Genomic DNA, 23,802 nt, shown 5'->3' with positions numbered 1-23,802 from the left:
AGACTTTAGGGTGGTTAACAAGAATTGTCGGTGGTACACAAGAATCGTCAGGGGTAAACAATATGTGAGGGTGGTGAACAGGAGCTGGAAGTGGTAAACAAGAACTGCGGGTGGTGAACAGGAACGGAGGGTGGTAAACTAGACCTACGAGTGGTAAAGAAAGACCGAGGGTGGTAAACAAGAGCTGAGGACAGTAAATAAGATTTTTGGGTAGTAAACGGGAGCAGGGTTAATGAATAACATCTAGGGTGGTAAAAGAGAGCCAAGAGTGGTTAACAAAATTCGAGAGTGGTTAACAACAACAAGAGCTTTGGCTGGTGAAGAAGAGCTTAAGGTGGTTAACAAAAGTTGAAGTTGGCAAACAAGAATTGTGAGTGGTAAACAAGTATTGGGGTGGTAAACAATAGCTGAGGGTGGTGAACAAGAGCTGGAAGTGGTAAACAAGATCTGCGGGTGGTAAACCGGAACGGAGGGTGGCAAACTAGACCTGCTGGTGGTAAACAAAAACCGAGGGTAGCGAACAAGAGCTGAGGGTGGTAAACAAGAGTAGGTTGGTAAACAAGAATTGTGGCTGTTAAACTAGACCTATGGGTGGTAAACAACAGCTAGGGTGGTAAAAATAACCCAGGGTGGTGAACAATAGCTGAGGGTGGTAAACAAGAGCTGGGGATGGTGAACAACAACAACTAAGAGGTGAACAAGAGCTTAGGGTGACAAACACAAATTGTCGGTGTTACACAAGTATTGTGGGTGGTGAACAAGACCTGGGGGTGGTGAACAACAGCTATGTTAATGAAACAAGAGCTGAGTGTGGTAAACAAGAATTATGAGTGGTAAACAAGTGTTGAGGGTGGTAAACAAGTATCGAGGGTGGTAAACAACAGCTAGGTTAATGAAACAAGAGCTGAGAGTGGTAAACAAGTATTGAGGGTGGTAAACAACAGCTAGGTTAATGAAAAACAACTAGGGTGGTAACAAAGAGTTGGGTGGTAAACACAAACTAAAGGTGGTATACAAGAAATGATGGCGGTGAACAACAGGTAGGGTGGTGAACAAGAGCTGAGGGTGGTAACCAAGAACCCAGGGTGGTGAACAGGAGCTAGGTATGTTAAACAAGAACCGAGGGTAGTGAACAACAACTAGTGAACAAGAGCTTATGGTGGACAAGAGTTTAGGGTGGTAAATAAGAATTGTGGGTGGTTAACAGGAACAAGAACTGTGAGTGGTTAACAAGAACAAGTATTTTGGATGGTAAACAAGAGCTGGGGTGGTAAACAGGAATTGTTGGTGGTTAACAAGAACTTACTTCCTTCAGCTCTTGTTTACCATCCCCAATTCTTGTTTACCACCCTTACACATTACTTACCACCCGTTAATATTGTGTATTACTGTACGCCTTATTATCACCCGTATACATTACTTACCACCCGTCAGTATGGTTTTTTATCGTACGCCTTATTACCACCCTTGCACATTTACTTACCACCTGTCAGTATGGTTTATTATCGTACGCCTTATTACCACCCTTACACATTACTTACCACCCGTCAGTATTGTGTATTACCGTACGCCTTATTACCACCTTTACAAATTACTTACCACCTGTCAGTATTGTGTATTACCGTACGCCTTATTACCACCCGTTCACATTACTTACCACCCGTCAGTATTGTGTATTATCGTACGCCTTATTACCACCCTTACACATTACTTACCACCCGTCGGTATGGTTTATTATCGTACGCCTTATTACCACCCATACACATAACTTACCACTCGTCAGTATTGTGGATTATCGTACGCCTTATTATACCTTAAACCTTATTACTTCAAATACATATTTCCACCCACCCCAATGCAGTGTATTTACCACCCACATACATTACTTACACATTCGCGATGGCTCCAACCATGGATTGATATTCTTTGGATTTTTCAACTCGATTTCCCCTTGTCAATGTTTGGGATGGAAAATACGTCTAGGATAAATGTGACACAATTTGGACACGCGCCTGCTTTGTCTTTTTTTTTACCATTTACACATCTTCAACCTTTTTTTTACTTACGTATAGATCCCCCGACAGTTGGAAATCGAAAATAAGAGTAGGCTAATGTCGCTGTCCTGACAAAATTTCACTCATTGCACACTGCATGGCGTTTGCCCATCCTCAGTAGCCCATACAGGTGCAGAAATAGGACGTAAAACTTTATTTTATTTCATTTTTTTTTTCTACGGATTTCTTATACAAACGTATGATGCTAAATTTCATAGCAACACTATCAGGACCATTTGAGATGTATGCTAATTTGGTGTAAACAAAATGGCGGAATTTCTACTTTCGTTTCATTGCAAGAAATTCAATTTATATTAACACGATCTTGTCTGAATCTGACAAAATCCATTACAAATTACTCAGAGTCGACATATATGTCACTGAAAGAAACAATTATATCAAAAAGGCTGACATTTCATGAATTTTTAGAGATTTTTTCTGCCACTCGGATGGCGAATAGTCAAATGAATGGACGTGGACTATTCGCCACCCGGGTGGCGAATATCCACGGCCAATCCAGGGCCGTCCTAGAGGATTCAGCTAATGACAATTTAGATCTGTTACTTTGGTTGATGATGTCCACTGTAAGTTTATTTGCTATGAAAGCTGGGATAAGGTTTTCCCTTGTTGTCTAATTAGCAAGCATAATCTTTTTCTGGGATAAGTATAAGTAAGACATCTCCTAGATAATATTTTGATGAAGTTCTCAAATTGCTTGTAGTTTTAACCTTGAATGTTTTGATTTATCCCATTGTTGTTGAAGAATGAAAGAATATCCTGCATAAAACTGAGGACGAAAAGATAAGTTACTTAAGAATTAAAGATACTTTTATGTTTCAATTGAGTAATCTCAGATTCCATTTTTTCCAATATCTTTGGTGGTTGTCATCAGTTAAGATAAAGACCACTCTTTTCTACTGTAAACATGAAAATATAAACATGTTTTTTAATGGCAGTGTAGCAAGCTATCTTATTTGAAGATACATTCTTGGAATTTTTCTTCCTTTTTAACATTGACATGTCTTGTCATCTCTAAATTTAACTAATAAATATTTATTTTGTGGTTTTTGCATACCTTGTTTCATGAATAGAAGTCACTTTGAAGATCTGGTTGTGTAGAATAGAATAAAATTAAGATATAGTTAGGTTCAGTAGGTATTCTGAAGCTATGTGTGGTTTTAATCAACTTTTATTACCAAATTATCTTGTGACCAATGAGTCAAATGCTGCTGAGAACTATTACATGTGTATTTGTTGTTCAGTCTAAAATTTTTGCTTCAACATCCCTATGCCATCTACAGCTCAGACGACTGGAAGAGAAAAAAAAAAAAGCTGTGCAGAAAACAAATACATATTTAGTGATAAAAAGGGAAAATCCTTATGAAAGATTATATCATTTTAAATGCAATTCAAATGCTTTTCAAACAGTAGACTAAATGATGTCATTTCTATTTTGAAAAGAGTTACACAGCTATTTTGCATTTTGTCAGCCTAGAATCAGTTAATTTTAGGTCTGGTATTGTCAAATTGATAAAAATAAAATCTATTTCTAGTAGCTCTGTCATCCATTTTGAATGATGACTTCAAGGTGAGGAGGTATGTTATGTAGGTTGGTTTTTCTAATATTTTATCTACCTACAAGATGTATATTTTATCTGTTTATACTGTAAGATATGGTTGCCAAATTGTAATAGTATTACCGTGAGAAAGGTAGAGAGAAGAGAAGAGATAGGTATTGGATTTATTATTCTATGATTTTATGATTAATAGACTTATTAGAACATTTTGACATCTGTTGAAGGCAGCATCGTTTTCAATCATCATAAATGTATTTCTCTTACTTTAGCTTACTTTATAAAAATTGTTTTCAAAAAATGCCGATTTTATCTTATTTCATCCTGTATAAGAGTAAAAAAAAATCTGAAGTCTCTATACCTAACTGGACACATGTTTCAAAGGTAGACATTTAGCACCGAGATAAAGTACTTATTCTTGTTAAGAAACAACAGAGACAGTAGTAGTCTAAATATATAAGCTTACCTACTGAAAATTGGCAGGAAGTTCACTTAAAGTAAAGAAAATTGAATCAATGAGCTCAATAATTGTGTAATGTTGTGGCATGAAAATGAAAAACATACCAAGATAAATATGAAGTATTTTATATACCAAGCTACCAATTAGATAAGTTAAATAGAAGTTATTTCTAGACTCCAGTAAACTTTTACCTGATAAAAAAACTACTTTCAATGTAGTATATTTATTTAAAACATGTTTCTATATTTACTCCTTTACTAGAATAGATTGTATAAATGTCCTTTTATTTTCCTGTGGTTAAACCAAACTAGATGTGAGGTTAAACCAAACTAGATGAGATTGTCATATTACATGTGGAAAGGCTAAACCACAATATCAGTTTTTCAGTGGAGAACTGTAAAACAAAATGTTGGTGTGGCTTTATTGGGTATGAAAATCTTGAATTTGGTTATGAAGGGAGAGCCGAGGCTCATTCTTGATTTTATAGTTTGTAAGTTTGTTTTCCCGTTACACACCTCTTAAATGTATATAATGATACCTACCTGTACAGTTAAATAAAAGTGAAGTTACAGTTGAAGATATATTTATACCTATTGATTCATTATAAAGGAATTTGATATTTAACAATGGATTTGATATATAGGATTCATACCTGGAAATCTATAGGATATATTTTTAGTTATATTTACTTCATATCTTACTTGTTTTAGTACTGTCATGGTAGTAGTTAGTAGTCACTGTAGTAGTGTAGTAGTGACATTGTTTGTCATGTCAGTTATCTATTAAAAATTAATCTATTGAAATTAGAATATTGATTTAAAGAAGGTATAAGGTAAATGTGTTCTATATTATGTAGAGAATGTCAGACACTAGTATTACCTTCCTACACTGAATTTTATATCTTTTCTTACTGAAGTTTTGTTTGTGTATGTTTACCCTCCATTAAAAGAAGCCAGACTTATTGTAACAACTAGTAATTATAAGATAAATTGCTCTTTTAATATTCTACCTCAGGTTTTCTTTTTTATGATCTAGTTTAAAACCATACCACTATATAATCAGTGTTTTATTATCTTTTCAGAATTCTTCAACAGTTAACAGCTTGCCAACAATTTATACTGCCCAATAACTACTACATGACTCATTACACCAATAAGTCAGGATGCATTTTAAAGGAGAAATCACTTAATATGAGAAAAGTTGTGAAGAGGATGGGCTGGAATATTTTAGACAATAGATTCTATTTTATATGACGTTATATGACGTGTTTTAGTGATTCAAATCTATTATTAAGGTTATTATATTGATATGAATAATAAATATGAAATGACCTAGAAAGGTATTGGATTTAGTGTGTTGACTAAAATATAGATATAATTATATAATTCTGTGCTCTAGTTCTTCACTGTGATAAGAAAGTAATTATTGTGTATATCAATGCAAGGTTTTTATGTCATTTTAATTTATTTGGTAATATGAATGATAATGGCAAGTGATGGTCAGGGTTATAAAAAGCATTCCGAGCTGGATAAAATACGTCAACGTGCCGAACAGGCAGCAGAATATTACCATAATCAAGTTCAAGCGAAGCCTGGTCAGGGCAACACATCAGATATGTATAATTCAAATGGCAATCGTTTTTACGATAAAAGTGCATATGGGTCAACGGAAGAGGCATTGCATTCTGGACTAGCCCCAGCTTCATCAAGTAGTTTCTACCGGGCCAAGATGAAAGCTGGAATAATTGATATGCGTAGTTCAATGAATGAAAGAATAGGCACTGGAAGAAACAGAACCAGAATGTTTCCATCTCAACATGCAAATAGACCACTTCCCCACAGACCAGTTACTGAAACACGAAGTGCCATGAAAGCTCCCCCATCTGTAACAGATCAAGTTAAAATGGCAAGGAATAATAAAATTAGTCGTAATTTATATCGAAGTAATAGTATTGAAATGGATAGTTTAGATCATATTGATCAATCTGATTTACCTTCTCCTACCAATTTATCAATGCGTCGAGAATATGGTAGTACTTCCTCGCTAGATTTACTAGGAAACAATGCAAACAATGGTGATTTTTTTGCCATGTTGAAAGATTATCAAAATGAAAACCCAGATCAGCGTAGTCCCGCACCACCAAAACTGCAGGAATTACTTCAGGGAAACCTCAAAAAGACAAGTAACAATATGGCATTATCAAATGGCTCAGCTTCATTTGATAAAGAAAATGACATCAATGATAGTCCAAAATCAAAATCTAAGTCAAAACACAAAGATAGAAAACTTCGTGCTAAATCTATAACTGGTGAGGCTAGTGCGGGAATATTGAAAAAATTACGTGGCAATAAACAAGAGGGTGAAACCAGTTCAAAAACAGAAGAAAAAAGTCCCGAAGACAATCGCTCAGAGGAACGATATCGTAAAAAGTCATTTGTGCATTTTGATTGTCAAAGTGTTGGTGTTAATATTGCGGAAGTGATCAAAACTAAAAATTATTCTGGAATTGTGAAAAATACTTCAACAGGTGCGTCTGCAGCGTCAGTGAATCGTAATAGTATTGTTGGTGATAAAGATGATCCTGATATAATCGCAGGAACCGATGACGGAGATCGTAAAAGTAATTGTATGGTGCTAAGTTGTCCATTTTTTCGAAACGAAATCGGTGGTGAAGAGGAACGTGTGATAGGATTTACACAAACTAATACTCGTAGAAATCAGGGTAGTAATGATTCATTGGATCAATCTCATAACAGTGATTATCATAGACCTCCCACTTGTTGTGGTGTAGCAATATTAGACTCTACACCTTCTCCGGCAGGACAAATATTACCTCCCCTTGTTTCTCATCGAGGTCATGTGATAGAATATGTTGATCATGGATGTAGTTATTATAGACATTATTTCTATGGCTATGGTAAGTTGGGTATTTTTTTTTTATCCCACAAACAATACCAATGAAATAACCAAAAGCTCCTTTAGTCTTCAAGTTATTAACTCTACTGATGTAAGATCTATATTTGATTACTTAATCAGTATAACTTTGAAAATTTGATTGTTTTATATTTTTGCAACTATGTAGTTTAGAAGTGTAATAGCCACACTTATTTTACCTCATGTAACATTATTATAATGATATTATATCTGTTTCAGATCATCAGAATTTTTTTGGTTGTGATGATAATTTGGGACCAATAGCTGTGAGTATAAGGAGAGAGAAACTAGATGCTGATGAAAGAGCCAATAATCTGGGTAAAGCTGATTATGGACAGTATCATTACCGTATTATTTGTAGAACAAGTGAGGTAAACATAATTATATTAATTACAGACTTATATTGATTAAATCAATATATAATATATAGCTAGACTGGTATATACGGTAATTATTATTATCTTATACACCTGAGGCTTGTTGTTTTATTTGAGTTGTTAATAATACTATAGATCTGAATGAATTTTATTAAATGAAACCACTGTGATTAGATTAGCAAATTATAGTTCTTTGTATTTATTGTTAATTTACATCAAGATGTGTACAACAAGAAAATACTTCAAACTGCTGAAATCAGCATATTATACAATGTCTTACAACCTAAAATCAGCTAAAAAAAAAAGAAAAACAAGGTGTGTTTCTTCTGGGTGTATTTCATTAAATCACTGTCAGAGATCACCTGATTCCCTATATCATAATATTCTGCATGCTACATGCAAAGTATCTTACACCAGGTCAAATACCATACAAGAGTAACTTGTAGTGTTAACTAGTTACCTTGTTATCTTTACCTAGTGACAGATGTTTATATTATATAGCAAGCACACATTAACAAACCAACATCCTACTCAAATATCAACAGCACTACAAATTATCACAATATGGGTGGGTGTTGGCACAATCTTGGAATCAGTTTTGGCAAAGTATTTTATTCACTATGTAAACAAACTCATCAAGTTTTGAATTAATAGATCAAAGATCTTTATCTGAAATGAAAATCTTAGATTTATGAATGGTCTTAGATTTATGAATGATGTATGATTTGAAGTTTATGCCTCTCTTTATATAATATAAGTTTCCCCTCCTGCTCTAGCATTTGTTACCTGTTGCATTCCAATTTTATTGACAGTATAATAGTTTTGCAAATTTGGGGAAAATTGGAAACAAACACCATTTTTAGGAAATGGTTAGGAAATACAGATCTTTTTCTTTGGATGGCTCCACATGGCATTAATGATCTGATTATTAATGATTATTCAACACATGTTCTAGGTCAATAAGACATTCAACCAATCAAAAGATATGTTGCATATAAGATTTACCTAAAACATGGGAGGAATTCTTGGATATATTCATTGTTAAACATTGACTGGTTAACATAAATTTTGCCTGCTGTTAAATTAATGACTGATTCAAGATGTATTTTGTAAGATCATGAATGGCAAGTTTGTTTACCAACAGAAATGGAATGGCAGTTACTCAATATATACTTGTAATATGAATTATTATATAATAATAATTATATTTTCAATGAAATATTTTGTAGTTAACAACATTACGTGGTGCTGTATTAGAAGATGCTATACCCTCCTCCAGTAGATTGAGTAGTTCTAGAGGTGTACCTATGAAAGAAGTTTTAGAATATGTTTTACCAGAAGTTCAGTTATCATGTTTACGCCAAGCTACACCTGGTGCCAAAACAAGTGAACAGTTATTAAAACTTGATGAACAAGGGGTAAGACTGTTACATCACTTTATACCTTAAAGAACAAGGTATTAAGAAGAAATGCAATTTGTTAGTAATAATTAAAATTTTAGATAATTCTTTGTGTTATTCTCACCATTATGTCAGGGAAATTTTATTCTGCAACAGGCTTGTTTCAGCAAATTTGATTTGAAATGGGCCTATTCTCTCAAATTTGTCACTTACTGATGCCTAGAATAGAAATATTTATGTATATATATAGATGCTTTTATTTTAAACCTTTCTAAATTAGATAGGTAAATAGTATTGAATATGAATATTTGAATATTTCAGTTAAGTACAACATATAAAATAGGTATCATGTACTGTAAGAAGGGCCAGTGTACAGAAGAAGAAATGTATAATAATGGTATGCATCAGTTATTATATGTATTCCTTTCTTGAGCTTCATCAGAAGAAATCTAATTATGGTTTAATTAACGAAAGATTTATTTGAAAATAATTTTAAAAAAGAGTGTGAAAATCTGTTTGTAAATTAAATTGTATAATACAGTCATTATTAATTTTCAGAACATGGTAGTCCAGCATTTGAAGAGTTTTTAAATTTAATTGGTCAGAAGATAAGATTAAAAGGTTTTGATAAATATAGAGGTGGTTTGGATTGTAAAAGTAAGTTTATTGTTAAGGTATTTGAGAATGCATTTTATGATTAGTATTGTAAAAAGGTTTTGAAATATTGGCCCGTATGCACCATATAAAATCAAATGAAGAAGAATAGAATTATATTAAACCATAAATGTATTTAAAGATAATTCTATTTTTTGTATCTGTACTGTAATTGAAATTCTATTTTCCATTCGAACCACAAACTATACACAAACTATATATGACAAAAGAGTCTAAAGATTGGTCACTAAGACATATTTCTTATTTAACATTTTAATCACTGCTTAAGGTAGTGTGGATGTCTTGTAGTCTGAAACTCTCTAGACTCTCATCTGGTGACAGCTTTTATGACAATTATCAACAAGAGTAAGATCAAACGATATCTTTAATTCTTTCTATTCTTCGAAGGAGCAAATGAACGTCCTAATAAATTTGATATGGAATCCATGTCATGTTTCATTTTTGCAAACTATTAATGATATTCAACACCGATTGCTTATTTAATCTAAAACTTGCTTTAAATTCCTCCTCCGAAAACCATGTGAAGGGGTCCAGGCGATCCTTGACATGTCTGTTGATGGGAATAACACGGTTGATTTCACCAAGTTCGTCGTAATAATCGACCATTTGGAAACATCGAAGAGCCACAAAAGGAATTTCTACTGATTTACAAATAGAATTAAAAGTTAAAACAGGTCTCGACCAACTTTAAGTTTAGCATTAAATTAGCCAATTTTTAAATACATTTAAGGTAAATCTATGTGGTGCATACAAAATATAGAATTAAATTAAAAGTTAATGTTATTCGGGCAGAATAGAATTAAATTAGGCTTATTTTAATGGTGCATACGGGCCATAATATTTTCATTTATATGTGTAATATTCAAAATTGAAATTGACTTCTCTCTAAAATGTTCAGTTTTATGGATGTGACCCTGTTTTTATTCTTTAGTGATATTTTTTAATTAAACATAATTTTCTGTGTTTTTTAGCTGATTCAACTGGTACAAATTCCTTCTATACAACATTTGATAATAGTGAAATTATGTTCCATATCTCTACTATGTTACCTTTTACATCTAATAATATTCAACAGGTACTTTCTTTTTTTATCTTTTATATGGAGGATTTAAAACAAAATAAATATACAAAAATTGTGCCCATCATGCTTGGAACAATGGCAGTTTTCTCTATTCAGAATGTATATCAAAATATAATAAGTTTTCATATTCAGGTTTTTATTTTTTTATATCAGTAGAAATATTTTTTCATAATTATTAGGTCTGTTAAGTTATTCATTTTATATTTTCAGTTATTTAGAAAACGTCATATTGGTAATGATATTGTAACTATAATATTTCAAGAACCCGGTTCTCTACCATTTACTCCTAAAACAGTTCGTTCTCAGTTTCAACATGTATTTATTATTATTCGTGTTACCAACCCTAATACTGAGGGTGTTCTCTACAGGTAAATATTGTACCAATACTACAACTTATAGTGATATTGGTTTGATATAAACAGAGGAAAAATAGATTTAATGATATATATATGGAATTTTCAAACTGTACTCTGGCTTAAATGTTAGCTAGTGATGTCTTTATTATAAACTAGCTTAATATAGGTTATGCAATATTTGTTCTGCACAATGAAATGATGTACATCCATGAATAATTCCAATATAAAAATATGGAACATTTCTTTATAAGATAATCCAAATCTCATCTGAGCCTGAAGGATTGGAAATATTACTTGAATATATAGGCTTAGAGCTCATGGATTTATTCTGCATGTTCTTGTTTGTTTCTGTTTAATCACTCAAAGATAAATGAGAAAAATGTGATTGGAAATTTGATGCACATTTTCCTATTTCTTGTTTGTATGGTAAGATATTTGATCATCTTTGTGATGTGAGACATATCTATATGTTTGTTGTTATTGTTTAGTGCCTAGTTTGATATGATAAACACATGATATAGTGGCTATGTTGATCTCTACTTTCAGTATGTCAGTAACTAGATCGAAGGATGTTCCACCATTTGGTCCACCAATACCAGAAAAACCTTTTACTAAATCACCTGAATTTGTTGATTTTCTACTTGCCAAATGTAAGTGAGAATATAATCTTCTATTGTTAGTTTTCTGAGTTATTGTATCAACAGATATCAATTAAAACTCTCAGCCTTTGAAACATTTACACTCCCTTCTTGTTTGAAATTGAAACTAGATCATTTTTTTTTTTTCACTAATGATGACAATAAGAATGTTATATAAAGTGTTTAATTTTTGTAGTGATCAATGCAGAAAATGCAGCTCACAGATCTGAGAAGTTCCGAGCCATGGCCACAAGAACAAGACAAGAATATTTAAAAGATTTAGCTGTCAATCATGTTAGTTCTACACCATTAGATAACAGTTCTAAATTAAGTAGGTAGCAAACCTTTTTAATCATTCATTTTTACATTAAATTTATGTTATAGCAATAATCGTGGAAAGTTCCATATCTAAAAACATTAAAGGTTTTTTTTTTTATTAAAAGCAGGTTTTCCAATTGATCAACAATTTTGCAAATTAACTCAAAGTTTTTAGAGATAACTATTGTGTTTAAGAGATTAATTTTATTGTTTTACAGGTAAATTTGCATTAGGAAGTGGTCGTAAAAAGGAAAGAACTAAACAGAAAGTGGTGCCAGATCTATTTGCTAAAGGTTGTGTAGTATGGAATATACAGGTAGAAGATGTGGGTACAGCATCACAAGTAGAGAGTTATTTAGCTATAGCCAGTAATACTATAGTAGTTATAGAAGACTCTAGTAAAGATGTTATATTTACTGTTTCTTGTAGTAGTATTATAGGATGGACTACACAAACTAAAAGGTACGCTTGCTTTATCTAATGTAGATAGTAGACATATCAGATCAAAATATTCTACATATTATTCCCAGGGGATTGCTTTGATTTGATTTGAAAATGTATGGAAGTGCAGTCACCAGTAGAATTTTGAAGGTTTAAGAGTGGAAGGTTCCCCAAATAAAAATGTTTTCCTAATCCTAAGTTGAAGGAGATTGGTAAATTTGTTTTTTTTTTATGAAATTAGAATATTTGTGCATTCACAATTCATGGAATAAAATATTATGAGAAATTATAATGATAAGATATTTTTTAAGTCTGTATATAACTATATATTACAGTGTAAGATTGTTCTATGGACAAGGTGAATATATTGTATTTAAAGTGAGTTCTGGTGATCAAGATGAAATGAGTGAAATAATGAGTAGATTGGGTGCTGTTACCCAGGGCTGTGAGGTATGTACAATAAATATTCATACCTAGGATTGAAAGGGTTTATAGTAAAATCCAGACCAATTCTTTAAAGCATTAAAACAAGTTCAAAATTGTTGTTGCCTTGGAGAAGATTCTTACATACAGCATTTTAACTTCTACAAGACAAACATAAGACTTACTACAGGGAGCCGCGGTGGCTCAGTGAGTTCGACACTTGCTCGCTAACCTGAAGGTCCAGGGTTCAATCCTGGCATAGGTCGAGATAATACCTTCGGATTTTTCAACCCGGTTTCCCCCTGTCAGTGATGCAGGTAAGTGGGGCTGACATGGAAAAAGCGTCTAGTCGTTCGGATGAGACAATAAACCGAGGCCCCGTGTGCTACAGGCTGTGCACGTTAAAGATCCCTCGACAGTTGGAAATCGAAAAAGAGCAGGCTAATGCCGCTGTCCTGGCAAAAATTTCCCTCATCGCACCCTGCATGGCGTTGCCCGTCTTCATTAGCCCACATGATGCAGAAAAGTAGGACGTAAAACTCCATTCATTTCATTTCATAAGACTTACTACAGACTGATTTCTTGGGCTAAACCTTATAGCCTTCATATAAAAAAGTTTTGAAAACCAATTTTAAGAGACTTGTATTTGGAAAAGTGAGATAAATTTGCAACTGAAAAGAGACGATTTCTAGTTTTGCAATATATATCAGATCATAATATCTATTGTATATTTTGGTTTGTATTGCAGACGTCAGAAATGACATTAAAAAGAAATGGACTGGGTCAGTTAGGTTTTCATATTCAAACAGAGGGCATTGTAACAGATGTTGAAGCATATGGTTTTGCATGGGAAGCAGGATTGAGGAAAGGAAGTCGATTGATTGAAATCTGTAAAGTTTCAATAGCCTCACTGTCTCATGATCAAACTGTAGATATTTTACGAACATCATCTACTGTTAAAGTTGTAGTTGTATCTCCTCTTGAAGATGGTACACCAAGGTATGTACTATTAATACCTCTAATCTTCTCCATTTTGTGTCTTTCTTCTTTTGCTTAAATGTTTCTTAGACGGGAGAAAAAATCATCTTTCAATCTTTGTTTCTTTTTGTTTGCTTTTCCTGAAGTTAAATGTGGTGGCAAATGACATGCGCAATTGAGATCCAAAAGAAGTGGATTTTGTCTGCAAGTTATTTCTGTTGCACTATGTATTTATTAATGTACATAATAAATTCCATTCACAGGGGGTTCATGACCCTGAATAACCAGGCCCAATATTCATCTTTAGTGGCCTTAAATACAACTAGCCTACTTTCTAATGATAATAATATAAGTGATGGAACAAATCAACGTAACTCTAATACCTTACCTCGACGTTCTAGGTACCTTTATACTCTTTAAGTCATGCAGTTTAATTCTTTGTGGTGGTGTAATTCTTACTTTCTTTGATGTCTTATTATAAAATTTCTGTGTATCTGTATGGTTATTTGTATGGGTGTTTTATAATTTGCCTGTAGGTGTAATTGTTTTTGTACTAAAAGTTCATACACATACTAAATGACTAATGATGTGTACAATTTTCTATCAATCAGTCAACTTGTTAACATTTCATATCAATCTAGTTCCTTTGATTTGAAACTTCAATTTTATTATGATGATTTAGATTGAACTCTGATGCATGGATCCTATAAAATAAACGAATTTTGATATGCATGAGAAGGTTCTGGATATTAATAGCATGTTGTGAATCATTATTAAACAAAGCATATGTTTATCTTTGAGATAGTGCCAAAAGTATTTTTCTAGAGATTTTCAGCAGGATTGGCTTGTGTTTGGCTAGATTAACAGAATTCTTTCATCCACTATTTTACATATACAAGATTAATGAAAACTCTTGTTACTATATTAATTCTTTCAATGTGGAAACAAACAAAAGCTGTCATTAACAATACCAAATAAATATATCAATTAGGTTTTGTTATAACCATCTACACAATGTCAAGCTATTTCAAACTGTGTCTAATACATTGACTGCAATAGCCACCTTTCTTGTATCACAGAAGTTTGTAAATGCATCTATACAGCTAATCAAAACCCCTGATTACACGCACAGCCAAATTGTTGATAGTCTTTCTGTCAAGGCGATGATGGGCTATTCGTTATATAGCTTGACTTTGTGAAGATATGTCATAACTGAAAACATAAAAATGCTACAAAATTATGTAAATTTTTCACTCTCATTATCATATAGAATTCTTTATTTTGTTAAGGTTTTGATTGGTGGCCAGTCTTATCATTACACTTGAATAAATGTATATTACATGAATTACAAGTACTATTTTCTAATAAGAGGAACTTCATTTAATTTCATTCTTGTTCTTTTATAGAGGTGAAGTAAAACCCTCATCAGTGAGAAATCTAAATACAGATAATAATAGAAGTAATTATGACAGTCGACACAACTATTATGATTCTACTATCTCATCTGGTCCCCGTAATACAGATGAAGGAAGAATGTATTTTAATAATTTACGTCAAGAGGAGAGTAATTCAAGGGGAATAACTGGTGAAGGACATACAAGTTCTGGTGAAGAATTACATTCAAGGACAAGTTCCCATGATAGTTCTGAATACTCTTACGCTGGTGAGTGTCATTATATTATTGATTATTCTAGCACATAATCTACCTAACTGTTTGATTTCTATGTTTTTTAAATAATCCTTTCAACTTTTACATATTTTATGCATAACTTTAAACAACCACTGTAAGTTAAAGGTTGAGTAACATTATTTGAAACAGTGGTCAGTGAAATGAATCAAAAATTATTTAGTTCTAAGAGCGAAAAAAGTATAATCTGACATAGGACAATGTAAAATTTTAATGTTTTCATTTGTTTTATCAAATCAATGTTTGGAAAACATACATTAATGTTACAAATTTATTCCAATAATTTCCAATAATCTTTAGATTAATAAACACTCTATCAATTTACTTCTACTATTTATGGTCAATTTTCATGCAATAGTGGTAATAATAAAGCCTTACTTCTTGGTTTCTTACTGCCCTGGAATCATTGGTAAACTTTTGATTGACTTACTTGATGAAAAAAAAGTCATATTATTGCTGACAGTTCCCCTTTAAACTAGTAATATTTATTGGAGCCATCCAAGTTGTAACTCGACATACTAAGAATGTTTGATGTCTGCTATACATCATTTTCTCCAGGTTTCCCCCTGTCAGTGATGCTAAGAAGCTTGGAAGTTTAGTTATTCTGATGGGACAATAAACTGAGGGCCCATGTGCTGTGCACGTTAAAGATCCCTTAACAGTTGGAAATCGAAAAAGAGCAGGCTAATGCCGCTGTCCTGGCAAAATTTCCCTCATGGCACCCTGCATGAGGTTGCCGGTCTTCAATAGCCCACAGGGTGCAGAAAAGTAGTACATAAAACTCCATTCATCTCATTTCATTTACTATACATAAATTCTATCTGTAAGGACTTTTTTTATTCATCCTAATCTTTTAGAGTCTCCATACCATTCCACATACATTATTTTGTGAATTTCCTAATATCCCTTGACACTAGACAATGGAGTAAGCACAATGTACTCTACATAATGTTACTAAATAGGAGTAACAAAAAGCCCCGTTTCATTTCATCTGATTTCAATTAGCAAAACCTTCTGTAAGCAGTGAGAATCTCAGTACTTCCCCTTCATTCCATACCAGTAGCAAATTTATATGTGATGCCTAATTCTGTACTCATTTGAATAAACATTGAAAGGAAATAGATGGATTATGAAGTGTTCATTGAACATTGATTTCAGAAGGTGGACTGAAACTGTTTGTTAAAATGGTGCCAAATCAAACAATACATTGACACAAGACCAGCTTACTTTAAACTTTGTACTATACACATTTATTGACTACTGGATAATGTGAGAAAGTATTTTATTAGGCTGAAGTACTATAGTATAATGTAAGGGGTATCATTATAAGCTCATTGATATAGTATGAATCTATTTGATATTTGCTGGTTTAATTCTTATATAAATAGAAAGTTTATATATGTTATATTCACTATGCATTCTAAAATATGGTGATTTTGATTTCATCATTGATAGTTTGTCTGGATTTGTTGCTTATGCCTTTGTATAGAAGTAGTAGTAAACTTATTCGAATATTGTGCATGTTATATTATATAAGAGTAGTAAGAGAATTTAAGAGTATACTGGAAGAACTAGAATTGCACTGGTAGCTATAGTCTACTCTTATATACAGAAGTTAAATTGAGTATATATAAAACAGGTTGAAAGTTTCAAATTTCACATCCCATAGATCTATAACATTACTCCAAGTTTATGATGTATGTTACCAGTAGTGAGGCTGTATATCTGGTGTTGTTGTTTCATGTTCATTTCAAAGGAGTTTGTTGAAGGGCCAATATGGCTGAGATTTTGGTAGGTTTTGTTTATTTTATACTGTTTATTTTATACTGTTTGACACAGGTCAGTTATAACGTAATGTTTATTGCCATACTCCAATTTTGTATCATCATGCACAAAGATGTTTTTTGGTAAAAAATTGATGTTTTTTTATTTTCAAGATCTGATTATATATGGTCCAGTTGGGCAAGGAGTTGAAAAAGTTACAAATATTGTGGACTTAATATTTTGTAAATGCAACCTTGAAATAGTTGTAAAAGGACAGCAATAGCATATCCTTTTAATGTCATCCCTACTATGCTGAAGTTTTAAAATTACTTACTGAGGACAATTTTCTGTCAAAATTTGGGACTAGATGAAATTAGATGAAATTTCTAGTAGACAAGTGTGATTCATTTCAATGTAAACTTATAAAAAATATATTTCTTATCAATGCGGAGACATTCTAACAGTAGTGTTTTGATGCCGTTATTCCAATTCTCTTAGAAGATAAACTCATAGAAAAAAAAAAACTTTTTATTTTGCTCAGACTATAAGTATCATATTCATTAATTAAACAAAATATTTTGATGTGGCTTTCACCATGTGAGATAGGAAGTCTATACGCCTATATAAAAGATAGATAAACCCCGTGAGACAACATTAGAGAGAGTTGAGTATTGAGTGTCAGAGAAAACAGCTGAAGTAGATTTTCTGTGTGAGAAACTTTGTGATGATATCAGATTTTGGAACTATTTCAAATTTATTATTAGATTAACATATTATGTAAGAAAGTAAGATTATATTGTATGATAATAGTTTTGATCTAAGGGATTATGTGTCAAGGCAGGTAATCGAGAGTTTTCAGTGTTTCCTTTAGAAGTTTGCTATCTTATACCTGTTTTTTTTTTCTCGAATATTATTTTAAGCAGTTTTGTTAACCTGAATCATAAGCATTAGAAAAGGAATTATATGGTCGTTGTGAATGGTATCAGGATAAATGTCCATATATTAAATACATGTATGATAAGATGTCTCTGAGTTCAGTGACATGAAAACAAGTAGTAAATGGACACTATTTGCTTGTGGAAATCAAAAATTATTTGTTATTTGCACCAATGTGTTCTTCATGCAGAAGAATAATAAAAATAAGTGGCTCACTTGGCATAATTGTTCCAGTAACTGTTATACCATTATATCATGGTACACTTGTTGGTCCTAAAAGCCCAATGAGGTGTTAAAATTAAATGTTTTGTTTTGATAACAGGTATTTGTAAGGTTATAATTAATCATATTAACATATCTATCAACACATGTCATCATACATCAAATATTTTACTCTAGTTATTTTATATCTAAAATATATATATTATCCCAGTTTATACAATATTGACATACTAGGAGGGAATTTATTGAAGTGTGTTGTGACAGTTTTGAAATATTTGGAAATAATTTTACTACTCTAACCAAACATTATATTAACAACAGTTATGTTATTAGGCTACTATTACAAACATTTTAACTTTTTAATGTTTATGATTGTTTAATTATGAGTCTTCGGCTCATGAAATTGTTATGCAGTGTATAAACATGGACTTGGTTATTGTCATTTTTGTTGTTTCAGTTTTTGACATATAAAACAGCAAAATTCAGTCTCGTATCTCAACATTTGTGAGATATATACTCTTATCATCATCATCTTCATTTTGTTATTATAGGTAGTAATCGACAATGGCCACCTCCACGATCAATCATAAACCATGGTCAATCACATGTAAGTTGGTTTTATTTTTCATATTTATATTATTTTTTGCTGTTTTCTGAATTCTGCAATATGTACCTTCATGAGGTTTTTATATAACTGCAGAATTTTGCTGTTAGTTATAGTTTTAATGTTAGGACATAAGTTTAATTTTACCCTGCTTGTTTGTGAGAGTCCATTGACATTATTTTATTTGTATTTTACAGAATAATTCTCGTAGAGTGGAATCATCTGATAATACCCATAATTCATATGTGAATAGTTCAGATAGTTCATCATCTCAATCTTCAACCATGCAACGTCAACGTAACTTTAATCCTAGTAGTGCTTTTACTCAAAATAATGACTATTCATACCAAACCTCGGTACCAGCCACTGGTAACATAGCATTAGAACTATTAAAACAGTCTCAGAACACCAAATATTTACTCAGTAAAAGTAGTGATTTAAAACATGGCCGTTCTGCTGGTGATTTACCTACTAGTGGTATGAGTTTAAGTCAAATGAGTGAAAGTTTATATAATTCTATTGGAACTAGGAGACCTTTTATAGAAAATCAGAGAGCTAACAACAAAGGTATGGTTTCAATCAGATCATCTAAATGTAATGTTTTTTTCAGAATATTTTTGAATTTATTATTAATTATTTGTAAAATGAACACTGTTCAAATTAAGGTAACCTGATAAAGTTTTATAAGTTAGAAATGAAAGAACACAATTGTTCTGGAAAGATAGTAGAGATTGATGATATGTATTAACAATGTTATTGTAGATGATGTTCACCATCCAAGAAGAAAAGAATCAGCACCAGCTATGTTCCGTTTAAAAAATTCTAGTCAAAATCGAAATCATTTAGATGTATCTTCACCTCATAGTAGTAATAATAGTAGTCCCAGATCATCCAATAAGTAAGTCATGTTAAATAAGTCAGTTGTCAGAAGATCATATAGCCCTGAAACTCTGTGTAACAACATGTTTTAAGGTTCTGTTTTAAGGTTTTTAAATCTCTATTTATCTCAATATTTTGAATCAAGAGCCTATTTCACACCAACTTAACTTGTTTTTAATGTTCTTGTCATTATATTGGTCAATCACAAAATTTAGGTGTATCAACTCATTATATTTTTTCTTAGAATTTTGATCGTATCTTAGTTTTGTGAAACAGACCATAGGCAGCAATGTTACAAAGATATCTTAATGCACTGGAACTGCAAAAAACATTTTCCTGATTTGTAATATTTTTATATGGTTTATGTTATGAAAGTCTATAGACAGAAACCACATATTAAAAAGAATCAAAACAGAGATATTGTGTTTAGATTTGTAATAGATATCACATTTTTTTATGAATTCTAGATAACAACATATTTGTGTTGATTTCAGAAATTTATCTGGCATGTCATCAGAAGAATCATTAAGTTCCAGACAGAAATCTAAAAATAAAACCCCTACAACGAATAATTTTCAAGAAGAACTAATGAGATTAATTAATTTAGATATTTCTGATACAGATCTTAGTAATTATTCCAAATTACAGGTAAAAAAATTTATTGATAATTTTTAACTTATTTGGCCATGTTTTCACTGTGTCTTTAAAGTTCCAAGAAAATCTTGATGTTCTTTTCATCTACAAACAATGGTGGGTATAAAATCCCAACAGGTCAACTGGAAGTAAAACTTGAATATATGGTGTAAAGAAAATATTATCAATTATTAAATTTTATGCATTTTTTTTACAAATATAATTGTTCGTTTTGTTTGAGAAATATTGGATTTTTTACCAGCGAGACATACTATTGGGAGATTAAGAAATTGTATGTTGTAGTTACATTATAATATAACATATTTTAGAATGGTAATGATAGTCGTAGATCAAGAAAGTTACAAAGAACAATGTCTGATGAAAGTTTACATAGTAGTAAAGGTATTATAGGAGAAAATGATAAATACTCTTCAGTTTTACCACCTCAAATTACATCAACTAAGAAAGAGGAATTGTCTAAAGAACAGAGGTAAATATCCTTTCATATCTTAGAATAGTGTTAATATAATAAAAACTATCTTCGGATAGTAAAAAACTATTATACATAAGATATATTTCTTTTTGACTGATTTCATATTGTAACTGATTCTAGTTAAGTTGATCCAATAATTCCAAACACAAGAAGATATTTATTGTTTTATTAAAAGTACATATAGAATGATAAATGTTTAGAATTTCAGTTGGCGTTTGAACATACTATTGTTTTTTAAATGAATTAAGGTGTATTTATTTGTAATGTTTGTAGATTATCACCAAGAGCTATGATGAGTGTATCATCACGACCAAGAAGTAGGACAACAGTAGTTGATGGTAGAACAGTACCTATACCAGATTCTACTGCTGGTCTAGATTGGAGTGATTTAGTTCATGTTGCTACTAAAGCTATAGGAGGTAACAATATTTTTTATTCCCCAATATCTTATTTTAAAATTAAAATACAAATGCCAAACAATACATTTTAGTGTTTTGTTTAGTTGTTATATGAGTCCTTCTTGATAGTCGCTACATCCTGTAAGGTTTAATCTACTAAATTTAAAGTAAATGATACTTATCCTATAAAACGTGCTAAAAATATAAACATATTTAAATATGTCAGCTGTTTTGTATTGACTATTGTATGTTAATTGTTATTTTTTATCAATCTATTTGTTATTTGATAGATGAGTCATCTAGAAAACCTAATAGTAATAAAGATGATGAACCTCCTCCACGACCCCCTTCACCACAAGATAAACAATTATCACCTTACAATGCATCAGAAACTAGGTAAGATTATCACTTTACATTATTATCTGTCTGGTGGTATCACCTTACAACACATCTACTGGTCACATTACGGTCACTATAATGTTTTCTAGAAATGAGACATGTGTGATAACTACCCCCAATCAACATACACACTGTTAATAATACATTATTTATCCATTAGCTCTATCTAGACCAAAGAGGTTCAATAGAAGTCACTCAAAGTATCAGAAACTCTTTAAAGTTTTTTTGAGTGTATACCATGTATTGAATATCTGCTAGAACACAGTTTTTGAGACAAACATTTTTGAATATAGTGTTCACCTAGTTTTCATTTTAAGAAGTGAAAGTTAAAACTAATGTAATTTATTTCTAGTCAGTTGATGTGGAGGTCACTAGCTGCCACCCCAGAAGAACAAGTACAAGAATTACAAAGTAAATTTGTACAGTTACATCAACAATTAGATCAGGTATGATTTTATAGGATAATAATGATTATATCTTAGAAATGTTTAGCTATGATGACTGTGTGAAACATGTGACAGTTTAGCCTGGTAACAGGGTTTGCGTTAGGGTTTACAATACAATAGATTGAAGCTGTATGGTAATAACATGGTCTTTCCTAACTGTAAAATTAAACTAATCATGATGTTAAAAATAATACATCTTTCTTTACAGGAACATAAAAAGAATTCTGCTTTAGAAAATGAAGTTCAAAATTTACGTGAAGAAAATATCCGTCTTCAAGAAGAATCACAAACTGCAGCCGCTCAACTTCGTCGATTTACAGAATGGTTTTTTAGTACCATATAAATCTACGATCATTTTTATCAGTGTGATGTAAGGAAATTTTATAATGTGCCATGGATAGTGAACAAGGAACTATAGAACACTCTTTCATTTATGCATTTATACAATTTTTATAAGAAGATTTTAGTTGGCTTTATCTGTTCCACAAATGATTGTTAGTCACCATGTTAAAAACCTTTCTTATAAAACTATCTTTCATATTGTTATATATTTTCATATTATCTTTATTTTATATTAGAAAGCTATATATAAAGTTTCGAGTGAAATATCTATATTTTACTATGTAAATATGAACATAATCTTAACTTCAATTATAACATTATATCAATCTATGTCAAGTTTTTATTTATATTTCTATATTATTCGAATGTTCAAATCTTGGGTTTTAATGATACTTCAATAGTCTATTTGAATATGTAAAGTCTTACTGTACTCAATAAAAAACGATCCTCTATGCAAATGTCAGGTCCAAGTATTACTGATGCTTAAAGATATTCAAATGTCAGTAATTCAAACCTGAATAGAATGCTTGTTGACTAAACTATTTTTGAATTGAATTTGTAGCTGCACTCCAATTGAGTAAAAAATATAGAATATGGAAACATTACAACACAAATTATGAATTTGATCTATGCATATAATTACCAGTACTGTTTATTTGACCAGACTCAGTTTGGTTAATTACAATTAAATGACCATATCTGACAGAGACATACCTACTATTTAAACAGTTTCTTAATATTGGCATTGTTAAATTTTATGTAGAATGTGTTAAGAGATGTATTCATTGTTTCTTTTAGATTGAATTGATCTTTATTCCGTCCTTTCTACCATATGAGATTTTTTATATTATGCTGGATTAAAGAGTTTCAATTCATTGAAAGAAGAAAAGTTAAAATTAACTAGTATGTAATTTTAGAATTTTGTGTTTAATTTGGATACTGGGTTACATAGTGACTAAAACATATGTAAGAAACTATTACCATGGTTTATCAAAATCATTTGTGCATTTCTATTTCAGCAAAGTGAACTATGAAATATCATGTTATGTCCATCTATATATTATAATATATATCATAACAATGTACCTAATGTATCATTATGTTAGTCTTTTTGTAAAAATAACCATATATCTAATCAGAATTGATCAACAACACTATGTTCATTTCAAACATACAGAGAAAAAAGAGAAATTGTTATTTACACTGAAATGTTTTATTTATTTAGTCATAAAGGAAGGAAGTGTGTTCTGTATCACATTGCTCATTGTGGAGGGGCATAAAAGAAGAAAA

At 31.5% G+C, this 23,802-nt stretch overlaps 2 protein-coding genes across 2 annotated transcripts; one reads left to right on the top strand and one right to left on the bottom strand.

Annotated features, from left to right (window-relative positions):
- Window positions 1–292: 292 nt before the first annotated feature.
- Window positions 293–445, bottom strand: LOTGIDRAFT_123776 (hypothetical protein; the record flags this gene model as incomplete). Its single annotated transcript, XM_009060982.1, has 1 exon — window positions 293–445. A coding segment is annotated over one exon (153 nt), but the record flags the coding sequence as incomplete, so codon positions are not given.
- A 6,052-nt stretch (window positions 446–6,497) lies between these two features.
- LOTGIDRAFT_91952 (hypothetical protein) lies at window positions 6,498–13,695 on the top strand (the record flags this gene model as incomplete). Its single annotated transcript, XM_009060981.1, has 12 exons — window positions 6,498–7,005; window positions 7,242–7,393; window positions 8,629–8,817; window positions 9,121–9,196; window positions 9,358–9,456; window positions 10,446–10,549; window positions 10,766–10,923; window positions 11,458–11,561; window positions 11,746–11,868; window positions 12,086–12,329; window positions 12,644–12,758; window positions 13,480–13,695. Coding segments are annotated over 12 exons (2,088 nt in total), but the record flags the coding sequence as incomplete, so codon positions are not given.
- Window positions 13,696–23,802: the final 10,107 nt, after the last annotated feature.

The sequence above is a fragment of the Lottia gigantea genome (assembly GCF_000327385.1).
Source record: "Lottia gigantea unplaced genomic scaffold LOTGIsca_45, whole genome shotgun sequence".
NCBI classification, from domain to species: domain Eukaryota; kingdom Metazoa; phylum Mollusca; class Gastropoda; family Lottiidae; genus Lottia; species Lottia gigantea.
Note: the sequence above shows the minus strand (reverse complement) of the source record. Positions and strands in the feature narration are given on the sequence as shown.